At 40.4% G+C, this 12,382-nt stretch overlaps 1 protein-coding gene across 2 annotated transcripts in view; it reads left to right on the plus strand.

The window, feature by feature from the left end:
• Positions 1–4,316: 4,316 nt before the first annotated feature.
• plpp4 (phospholipid phosphatase 4) overlaps positions 4,317–12,382 on the plus strand; it is an 80,868-nt gene continuing 72,802 nt past the window's right edge. For both annotated transcript variants that reach the window (XM_068327361.1, XM_068327360.1), the window contains exon 1: positions 4,317–4,786. In XM_068327361.1, the coding sequence (XP_068183462.1) occupies positions 4,698–4,786 (89 nt within the window). In that variant the 5' untranslated portion in view covers positions 4,317–4,697. The remainder of the gene's footprint in view (positions 4,787–12,382) is intronic.

Below are 12,382 nucleotides of genomic sequence, written 5' to 3' on the forward strand. Positions count from 1 at the left end.
GGAATTACAAAATAATCACGTTGACACAACCGCGGTACACTGGCGTCGTGCCCAGGGTGTCCCCCGCCTCAGCCCTGAGACTGCCGGGATAGGCACCGGCTCCCCCACAACCTGCGTAAGCGAATTAAGCGGGTTAAGAAAATGACTGACTGACTCACATTGACACAAAATCCAAAAGATATTCACGTAAAGTGGATTTTCAATAATAATGTGTATTTTCTGAAACAAAGAAACATCTGACCTTTTAACATTTATCAAAATAAAGAAAACTGACAAAATTAAGAAAAAAAAACAATTATCCATTCTCCACAATCATCTCTTCATGTCTTTTACTTTTTTCCTTAGTTTTTTCAATCTATAAAACTCTTGGTCTGTAAAAACTGGTTCACCAGTTCTTTTGTTTACTTTTCATATAAAAGCCAGAAATACGTTGAGGTCAGGAAAAAAATGTTCTGCTGTTGCCCTCGAACCTTTTATGTCTTGCAGGAATTTTTAAAATCTTTTGCGAAACATATTTTTCTGTTATGGCGTCTTTCAGACTGTTGTCATTTTCGTTCTCAGAGCTATTTGTATCAGGAGGCCTCTCAGGTGTTTCTTTAGCAATTTTCTTTGCTTTATTCATTGTTGTATTACTTTTTTTCCTTTTAAGAGCTATCTTTAATAATTCCTCGTCTATCACAAAATCATCCTCCTCCTGGTCCTTCTCCAGCAGAGACTGTATCACCCTGGTGACTGTCTCTCTGGCCCACTTCAGCCTTCACCATATCACTCTGTCCATCCTTTGTGCTTTTATCCGTGTACTGCCTGCTATTCTGTGGCTCCGGTTTAGCGGCCGGCGACTGTTTAACCATCCTGGCGGCTGTCTCTCCGGGGAAAGGAGAGATTGATTTTTGATTTTTAAAATCACGTTCTTTCATAAAAGTCAAATTACAAAATAATAACGTTAACACAAAATACAAAAGAGATTCACGTAAAGAGGATTTTCAATAGTACTGTGCGTTTTCTGAACAAAGAAAAAATTAACCTTTTAACATTTATTAAGTAAAAAAAAAGACAAAATTAAGAAAAAAACAATTATCCGTTCTCCACAATCACCTGTCTTAATAAAAATCTTGGTCTATAAAAAGTGGTTCACCAGTTCTTGTTTTACTTTTCATATAAAATCTGATGCTATCCAGAAACATGTTGAGGTCAGGAAAAAAACTTTTATACTTTTGCCCTCGAACCTTTTGTGTCTTGCAGGAATGTTTTTATCTTTTGCGAATCATGTTTTTCTGTTATGGCCTCTTTCAGACTGTTGTCATTTGAGAGAGAGAGAGATCAGTGGTTTAATGAACAAAAATACAAATCCAAGCTTAACAAGGAAAGAGAAAGAGCGAGAGAGATTTTTTATTTTACTTTTAAAATCACATTTATTCATAAAGTCGGTATTACAAGATAGTTACGTTAACAACATGTAACATAACAACATCTAAGAGAGATTCACTCAAACATGAACACACACTTAAAAAAAACTGTCATTTGAAATGTGGGCAAAATATACTTGAATTAAACCAAACAGTGACTGAACATGAGTTTCTCATGTAACACAGAACATAAGACACCTTTGACACACCATAGGTTCGTAAAAGTGTCTAAACCATTCATAGCTCTGCAATACTTAAAATCGATTGATTCTTGTTTGACACATTCTTTTTAAAATGGCTTCTGCATTGCAGTCAGACGAACCTTCAACCTTTTCCTTCCTGCTTAGATAAATCGCCATCTTTGCTTGACCCAGAAGGAAATTTAGAATCTGCCAATCCTTTTTTTTTTTCTATCCTGCCTTTCAAACCTATAATATATATCTGTTTGTCAAAAACAAGATCGAATGAGAGAAAGATTCCCTCTAAAAGCAGGAATAGATTGTCGAGTCCATGACAGTCTATGAAGCAGTAAAAAATAGTTCGGACATATTTGAATTCAAAACCGCAATAAAACTGTTGACGGCTACAGCGCCATGTAAAATCCTCCAATGGAGATCTCCAACCCTCTTTGTTAAGGGGTGCTTGTAGAAACACTCCCAAGAAGGGTTCACATTCACCATCAGCCCGAGGTGGACCCTCCATGGTGTGTGAAGTTTATCATTGTTTATAACCTTTACCATCAATTTATTCATGTTTTTTCTGTTACTATCACTGAGGCTGATCGGGACTGACACATAATCGTTAGAGCAAAGAAACAAACTCTACAGGGAAAGGGTCAGCATGAATCAGGTTTGATAGGCCTCTACAATAGGAATTTATCAAAGTCATTTTCTGTGGGGTGAGTTGGCTCTTCCAGCTCCTCGACAGTCTTCCGATGAGTCTCACTGAGGTCACACCCACAGCAGAGGATAGAGCAGCAGCGCCATCCAGGGTGGGACCACAAATCTCCACCACACGTCTAAACGTGGAGATTTTAGCCGCAATAAATTTGGACTCAACTGATGTTCCTGCAAAAGTTATTTAATTGAAAAGTCCTCCTTTGAAAAAAGGTTCCTTTAAAAACCAATAGAGTGATTTAAAAGCCTGTGGCCTCTTCATAGACAAAAGTCCCCAGATTCCAAAAACACTGCGATAAAAACATGGAAGATCTCCCAGTCTTTCATTTTTCAGGTCCATTAAGAACAGCGAGCGATCGCTTCCCAGAGCCCAGCACTGGGGCAGTATTGCCTGTGTTGTGGGCCGCCACACCAGGTCCTCAGGGCAAGTCAGGAATCTCTGAATGAATTGCAGCTGGGATGCAGCAGTTGTGGTCGGTAAGGTGGATGAGGGGTATTGGGTGGCAGATGGTGGGGTGTTTCTCGGGCGGGCTGCTCGGACCCTTGCACCTGCGGCAGCCACAGCTGCATAAGAAGCCGCAACTACCGGTTCTGCGGTCTTAGCCGCTCTCCTCACGGCAGCCGACGACCGGCGCTCATCTTCCTTCTCCTACTCCGATCAGTGGCGGATGACATGTCCTTCCCCTACACACTGAAAACATTTCATGGACTCCGTGGTGACATAAACCACATGATCACAGTAATCAACTTTGAAATTAATCGTGATGTTCAGCCCTTCATTGTACCGATTAGGAATCATCATAACCTGTTTCCGTAAGGCAACATTTTGTTCTGGGTCACTGGTACCACCAACCGCGAACGACTTCATACGACCCAGGAGCTTGCCGTGGCGCGGCAGCTCTCTCTGTAGGACCGTGTCGCTGAGGTCCGGCGGTGCGTTCAGCAGGGGTAACGAAGGGGGAGGACGGGGGCGAAGATGCCCTTAATCACCACTCCACTCACAATGACCTGATTCACTTTTTCCGTCTCATCTAGATACATCACCACTCCTCCATCCATTCGGGACCCTATCTTAACGCTGTCGTGTCCCACCTTCTCTCCCACTGCTACACACGCCTCCCTCGCCGAGCAGCTGACAGGTGGGTTGACCCGTATTCCGTGCTTACGAGTGAGCTTTTTGAGTGCGGCTTCTTCCTCTTTGATTGCAAATCGCGGGGCTACCATGTTGCTTCCTATTCCCCGCAAACACCCCCCAAACTGCCAAACGTAACCGCGAGATTTTAACATCACGTTTATTCACATACAGTAAGTCAAATTACAAAATAATCACGTTGACACAAGATCCAAAAGAGACTCAGAGAGACAGAGATCTTTTGATTTAGATTTTTAACGTCATGTTCATTCATGAAAGACAAATTACAAAATAATCACGTTGACACAAAATGAAAGATATTCACGTAAAAAGGATTTTCAATAGTACTGTGCATTTTCTGAACCATCTAACCTTTTAACATTTACCAAACTAAAAAAACAATCATCTGTTCTCCATAATCATCTCTTCTACAATCATGTCTTTTACTTTTTCCTGAGTTTTTTCAATCTATAAAACTCTTGATGAGAGAGGAAGAGATTTTTGATTTTTAACATCACGTTTATTCATATAAGTCAAATTACAAAATAATCACGTTGACACAAAATCCAGAGGAGATTCAAGTAAAGAAGATTTTCAATAGTACTGTGCGTTTTCTGAAAAAAGAAACATCTAACCTTCTAACATTTATCAAACTATAAAACACAAAATTATCTTTCAATTATCTCAATTATCTCTTCTGCAATCATGTCTTTTACTTTTTTCTTAGAGAGAGAGAGAGAGAGAGAGAGAGAGAGAGAGAGAGAGAGAGAGAGAGAGAGAGAGAGAGAGAGAGAGAGAGAGAGAGAGAGAGAGAGAGAGAGAGAGAGAGAGAGGAATTTCTTACTCCACATCATCGGCGCCGCTGAGTAGTTTGGCGTCTCCATCAGTTTCGTTCCACTCAACACCCTCAGTGTTTCCCCTCATCTGTGGCTATCCTACTAACACCCCTCAAGAAACTTGAAGAAATTGAGGAAGTGAATGAGGGAGAGTTTCGAAGCTGTCATTAACAGAGTTCTGAAAAAGAAAATCAGCAGAGAGGACAGAAACTGTCGGAGACCTGCGGAGACACTCGAAGGCGAGGAGAAAGGAACGGGGAGTCTTCTTCAGGTGACCGGCTCACGATGAAGGCGCACGGCATGCGTAATTAGGGAGCAACGCGTCTGGAAGCGCTCGCTTTACTGCGGTGGATTACAAAGTCAGCAACCTTCAGAACTGACCGGGGCTGTCTCCTTTTAATTTGAATTGACGGATTATCTCAAAATCATGAACGGGTCGACCCAAGACCGCATGAAAAACACACGAGAACTGGCTTTGGAGATTGGCATCCGAGTTCTGCTTTTCGGAGTTTTTGTGTAAGTAATGCGTCAATTAACGGATTCCTCTGCGCCACCACGGTGCGTTCTGGTACGACGTGCGCTGGCGATGACAATAGGCTCAATGACTAACGTAATCCGGCAGTTTTTCTGGCTGACATGTGAGCTGTTGTAATAAGGTTCGTTTACCGCGGTGTGGTGCTGGACGGACGGGTCCGTGTGTCGATCCGCTTTTCACAGCCAGTTAACGACTGGAGACAGAAGCCGCTTGAACAGGTTGTATGACGGTGCAGAAACAAGTTGAAAATCCAGTGACACCTTCCTTAATGCATCAGCATTAAGGAAGGTGAAGACTTTCTGTGTGGTCTTAAGAGAAGCAGGTCTACAAAGAGCACAAAGACGCTGCTCCTGTGTCTGTTTGCTGGAATAAAGTCATGACTGAACGAAAAATAGCTGGTATTGAAAGACGAGCTGAACAGAGGTGTAGTTATATATGACACTTTTCCAGGGGGCAGCATCCAACAGGTGCAGCCCTCCATAACAGACGGATGAATAATTAATCATGTGTCTAGCCTGTACATAATATGCCTTGTTTGCTTCATGATTGTGTTATCTCTTGATTTTCTGCATGATGTAAAAGCAACTCTACAGGTCCTGTTATTTGAAATGAGTTTGTTATCCATCCCATTTCCCTCGAAAGAAAAGTAAAAAAAAAAAAAAAATCAGCCCCTTTGCTTTGTGTAGTTACATAGCTTGCATTACCATTAATATCTGTCCTTGGGAAAAGTGGCCCAACTCAGTGTGAATCCAAACAAGACGAGCCTGATGCTGTCATGAAAAACCTAAACTGGGGGATTGGGGCAATCCAAAGAATTTAACTTGTCAGTGTCATGATTACTCTGGGGGCTCCTGATGTAACACCTTCAGTATTTGAGTCTGCTGTCACATATCTGTGGTTGAAATGTTATCATGCCAGTGCTGAAGGCCACATAGCCTTTTCACACAATATCACCACCAGCTAATAACTGCATCACTAGGAATGTCAGTCACAAAGTCACTGAGTGCTGTAATGAAATGAGTTTTAATCTCATATTCTCTCTTTACCACACACCAAACAAACAACAAATATAAATTGCATTTGTAATGTGGTCCTGTCTGCAAGCTTAATTTGCTTATCTTAGCCCAGTGACAGCAAAGCCCCCAAACTGCCGACAACACATTCGTCTAAAATGGCACAGTGCATATCTGGTCCTGAATAGCAAATCAAAAAAACAAAAAGAACTCTATAATTTAAAAGTTAATATTTATTTCTGTTTTCAATTACATTTTGACTGGCAGCAGACAGGACGACTGTGCTTAAGATGATTTTTTTAAGATGATTATTTTTTAAACAAAATTGAAACGTATACTTTATTCAGAAATCTGGTTAAATATTTTGTTGAAAACACATTGTTGGTTCCAGAGGTAAAATTGCTGTATTGTGCATTGCCGCGTTCAATCAGAGAGAGAGCTGTCCTCTGGGCTTGGGGGCCAGCAGGTCCCCGTTCTTATCTCACCTAGACGCCAGAGATGAAGCAGGATAAAAGGGCTGAACTGGAATCTGTTACTTCTTCACTGGTGTTGTATAAAGGATAACATTTAGCAGTTGCCTTCTGTGCCTGCAGTCTGTTTTATCATAGACAGAAAATGGGTCCCCATATGTGTATTTACCAATAAGATTCAGAAGTTAGAATTATCTCCTGCTAGATTCTCATTTTACTGCTTTCATGCCGCTGCTCAGTATTGAATTTCACTGTATGAAAGATGAGTTGATTATCTAATTTTGCTGCTTTTGCTACTTCTTCGTAATCGTGAACATGTACCAATGGATACTGGAAAATTCATGATTTAATCTTTCGTATGAGCGAATTTGAAATGTCTGGAATTCCTTTATGTGTAAATTCTGCCATTTCCTTCTTACATAGGGATTGACCTATACAAATCTAAATCACAATTTTTCTGTGGGCATGGTCATGCACACTGTTTGTCCTCTCTACCCGACAGTAAACAACATGTATTTGTTCTCAGATGTTTCTGTTTTTGGCAGATTTAAACCAAAGAATCGTGAATTCCTTGCATATTTTACTTCCAAACATTGTCAGAGATGACCTGCCTCTCAGGGGATTTGCTTTTTATTTCTCTTACCAAGCAGCCTGTCTGGTCCAGGTCTCAGGAGATGCACTGACTGTGCGACGTGAGCCAGACCCCATGCCGTCAACCTGCTTTTGGTGTACACCTAAAGAGGCGCACGTCTTGTGAGTGTAATGTTAAGTTGTTGTTTTTTTTAATTCTTCTGGAGTTGGCCACTGAGCATAGAGAGAGAATAATGAGATTAGTCCTTTTGCTTTTCTTCACATTTCATATAATTTGGAGCAAACAAGTAAATACCAGTGAGTCATTTCTTCCTGGAGTGGTTGCAATGTAGAGCTCAATCAGTCAACACAGGCTGAGAGTTAAAGCTTTTATCTGTTTGTTCCTCATCTTAAAATTGTCCAGTAATTATTTTAATAGGAACACAGCAAGAAGGAAAACTAGAAGGGCTCTCAGTAGAGATCCAGCAGTTTCTTTTAATTAAATTAAAGCTTAATCTAAATTCCAACAAGGCATACACACTGTTGAAATAGTTTCCCCCAGGATTAAAGTAGGTTAAAAAAACATGGACAAATTGATCTCATGCCTCAACAGTTCCATTTTATTACATGTGCCACTCTTCTATCAAGTTTCATGACATTCTTGAAATTATTTCACGAGCAGCTGATTAATCAGATGCTGAAAGGAACATTTCATGCACTATCCATCCATTTACTCAGATCAATCCCCCCCAAGCTACATGTCTAAACCTTGCAACAAGTTTCACGAAAATCCATGGGGTCATCTTTACCGATTCTTGCCAAATCATAGACAAAAAAACAAGAAATAAACTGATGAAATAAACTCCAGTGAAAAAATATCTCAGCCAAAGAGGTCAATTCAAAAAAGAAAGAGAGAAAGGCGGAGTGTTTTGGATTATCATGAGAAGAATATTGAATCGCTTAGAAAGCCCAGTATTAAACGAGTTAGATATCATGTGATATTGTCATTGCATAAAACGTTTAAGGATTATAATGAAGTTAGTCAGATGAAATGATACTTTTGTACTGCATTGCTGCATTAGATCAGAAAGTGAAAACTTGTTGTATTCTACACTCATTACATGCAAACTACATTTTTATTGCATTTATTCCTTTATATTTTTATTTTGATAATTACAGACTAAAACTGTAAAAATATATCTTGAAATATTAGAATACTTCATGTCAATTTTGAGTAAATAGTTATTTATGCAACATAAATACCATGAATTCCTCAGTCAATTTGAGTTGACACAATCACAATTACAACCGCTGGCTGTACACTTGTCTGGAAGACAATAAAAGACCACCCCCCAAAATCCTTTTAGTGTTCAGGATGCACACACACACACACACACACACACACACACACACACACACACACACACACACACACACACACACACACACACACACACACACACACACACACACACATACAAGGAGAGGAGGCCACAAAAGACCATTGCTGAAAGGAATCACTGCTTTTCACAGGAAACTGTATCAGGAGTTGTTGGAAGGGCAGGAAAGGGTGCACAAGCAGCAGTGATGACCGCATCTCTGAGGATGTCAGGCAAAGCTGGTTCAGAACCCCAGGGAGCTTCACCGGGAGTGGAGTGAGGCTGGAGTCAGACCGTCAAGATCCTCCACACACAGATGTGTCCAGGAAATGGACTACTTTATGAGTTAATCTGCTCAATGGTTCTTTTGGGAAGTTTTGAAAGGACTTGATTGTAAATCAAATGATGATGTCGTAGACCATCCCCTTCTCCAGAGAGGGTGTCTCTGTTTTGTCAAAGCTTCTTTTACTCATCTCTCAAACCATCTGTCTTCCCTGTCTAAAATCTGTACGTTGGTGTCCTGAAATGTGTCCCTCTTCCATGACCTGGATGAATGAGAACTTTCACAGACATCAGCAATTACAAATGTTAGGTGTGTACCCACACACACACGCACGCACGCACGCACGCACGCACGCACGCACGCACTCACACACACACACACACACACACACACACACACACACACACACACACACACACACACACACACACACACACACACACACACACACACACACACACAAAGGCTACAGGTGTGAGGACCAATTTAAGGCTACATTAAATGGTGTTTAAAATGAATCCTGAACACTAAGAGGGTTCAGGCAATCCACTCCACAACTGTAAAGCTTTTAGCTCTTTATTTTATTTCCCTGTTCTACATGACTCAGTCAAAATGGGCTCCCGTGAGTATAATCTGTAAGACAGCACACTTCCTCAAGCAGACTTATAACTGTGCAGTGTCAATTGGCAGAGTGCTAAAAAGCTGCTGATGAATAAAATAGTACATCAAGTATCAAGGGAGGGATTTTTGTCAGACGCTGGTTAGTGTAAATATTTGTGATGTAGTTCAAAAATAAAAAAAACAAATTTAAATTACTGGCATTTTCGTTTCTATTGAGGAGAGTTCAAACAAATGCATAAGAGATTACTGCACTTATTGTCTTTATAGCATTTCTAACTTTTCTCGTCCAGAGTGGCCATAATAAATTGCTGACTTGAATAGAAGACAATCACTAAAGAACATTTACAACATTTATAGTCTGCTGCAGTGTAAATATAAACAGGTTTTTGTTTTTGGTAAATTGTTTGCCAAGCAAAATATTTTCGAGAAAATTGTCCCAGAGATGGCTATTCTGAGGTGACCTGGATAACTCAATGAAGCCCTCGGTACACAATGTTAATGGCCTGCAGACACATTAGCTTTGGAAATGTATTCCTTCGATGAGAGAGAGGGGTCTGATAGGGGATTTCTGTTGCTCCACATCAGACATATGTTGAGACGATTATTTGCCCATGTATTTTTATATCAGTCCCAGAATTCCCTGCCACACTTCTCTATTTTTGGAGCAGCAGCCCCCCTCCTCAATTTCTCTAGAGCAGTTTGCTGTTATTACAAATTTTCATTGCCTACATGATTATCACAGTGCATTCTCTTGGTGCATTTCTTAATTTTGGAAGCCAAAGTCTGAGGCACTAAATCATACTCAGTAACCGCATCATTTTAGAGAAACAACCTTAATACCAAGATTGCAAGCTTTATGACGTAAACCTGATCCCGCTGGCACAAATTGACAGAAACTATTGTGACCTTTAGGGCTGCTCGTGTATTGATCAGGAAGCACTCTCAAAGAAACAAGGAACAAAATGCATGTAATCAATGACACAAATGAAGTTATGTTAAGAAAGGATGGACGGTGAACTGATGGTACAGGAATACTTGTGATAGAAGAATAGGGGACAAAAGACAGAGGAGGAAGAACATTTTTGTTTAATGATCTGCAGGTGTTTTATCAGAAATAGTGAAAGCAGAGGAAGCTGATGCCCTGACAGCTCAGTCCCACCACTCTAAACCAGTTAGGCATCTCACATTCATTTCATCAGCTTATTATACCTGCTGTCCCTGTTGTCATCTATCAGACCTCCTCTCTTTATCCTTCCATCAGAACCTTCTTGTGACACCTCAATGTCCTTTTCAAATATGCCAGTGTTTTCAGAGTCAACGTTTGCATTAGATACTGTATAGTTACATAAAAAGATAATATGAAATTAAATTAAATTCACTTTATTGATCCCCAGAGGGGAAATTCTCTTCTCACTCACAGTACATGCATATACTGTATATGTGTTAGTCATATCACACAATATTGTGCACAGGCCCATGAAACACAGCACACTAGGGGCCTGTAGGCATTCAGTTAGTCCAGGTAGTACAGGGAAGGAAGAGTGACGGGTCGTGACTTCGGGGTGAGCCCCAAATGAGAAGCTTGCAGGGGGGATGGTGCCTTGCTCAAGGGCACCTTGGCAGTGACTGGGAGGTGAGCTGACACCTCCCACAGTCAGCTCACACTCTGAGGATGTTTTGACGGGAGTGGGAATTGAACCGCTGGTGGTGGGAATTGAGCCGCCAATGTCTGGGGCGATGTCTAGTTGTAAGACGTCCACTCTACCGCTGAGCCAATGCCGCCCCAAGGCTATAGAAAGATTGTAAATCCTCATAATCATCATAGTTGCCATGGAACAAATATAGCTGATGCCTGCCTTGTTTGCTGACTCCCACTTGTTGGATTTCTCTTTTAACTTCTAGAGTTATTATTACTGTTATTTATTCGCCAAATATGTTATATGTACATGACCCTTTTTGAAAACAAATAAGTAAGTAAATACATAAATAAATAAATACAGACTGGAAAGATTGGGATAGTACCAAAATGAGGGAGGTTTGGGAGGCAGGCCAGAGTCTGGAAAGAATTTGGGTTATTTTGCTGACTGGAAACAGTTCACTTTGAGTCTAAACTTTTGATCATATATCTCCACACATTGGTTCCAAGTTGACATTATAAAGTATGTCATCTGCATACACATACTGTTTGCTAGCCATTCTATAAATTCCCTCATAACCCTTGAGAGTACACAAGCAAATACAAACATGAAAACTGGGGCATCTCTGGCCCTAACATGTTCCCTACTGCAGAGGTTGGTCGTTACAGAGGTGAGGGCTGATCGAAACAACTACTTGACCTGTTTAAAAAAGTATAAAATCCCCTTGGGCCAGACCTTCCAGGAACTGTTGCAAAAAAGTCCCATTCAATATTGCCCAATTCCCTCCTGGAGATCTGTCTGGAGAAACCAGAATGTATGTTGGTTTCAGAGAATAACAGGCAAAGAATTGCAGATGTCGTCTCATGTCAAAGACTAATTGATCTGTTGGACCCTGACTTGCTTGGGTCTTTACCATCCTTCAGTCAAACTTACATGGATGCCTTATAAGAGATATAATGATGTCTTTTACCAGAAGTTTCAATGATATTGAGTAAAACAGAGAAGATTCACTTAGAAAAAGCTCTGAAGACCTCAAAGATCAACAGATCAGGACCAGGGCAGTGTTCAAGTGGTTGAGGCTGATTATTACTCTTCTTGTGATTTTCTTTTATGATTAGAGTTTGTAGTCTATTTGGAAAGTAACATATTAATGAAAGATTACCTTAAGAAGTTGGAGGTGCATGGTGTTTGTAGGAAGATTTAAATATGTTTTTAATTTCCTCTAAATCCGTGAGCATCAGATTAGATGCTGTGTGAATATCTGTTATAAATCATGATGTAGCTGCTTAAGGGGCCAATAAGAGCACTGGATTCTCATCCCGCTCGTGCAATCTCTGTCTCTGCAGTTTTAGATTGGCTGATTCATCAGAAGACAGAAGATAAAAATATAATGGAAGCGATTGTAGAGGTCTGGAGAAGTGATAATTTTTAAATTGTTTCATCAGAAAATCTCAGTCATTTTAAGAAATTGATAGAAGGCCTGTTTTTGAATGCATGCTCTGAGATTTTTATTCCTTTCAACACTTTCTGATCATCATTAACTAAAGTATTCTTCTTTTTGGGAATAAACAGATGCAACAAATTGTCATCCTCTATGTCCACTA

This window comes from Antennarius striatus, chromosome 11 (genome assembly GCF_040054535.1).
Source record: "Antennarius striatus isolate MH-2024 chromosome 11, ASM4005453v1, whole genome shotgun sequence".
Lineage (NCBI taxonomy): Eukaryota > Metazoa > Chordata > Actinopteri > Lophiiformes > Antennariidae > Antennarius > Antennarius striatus.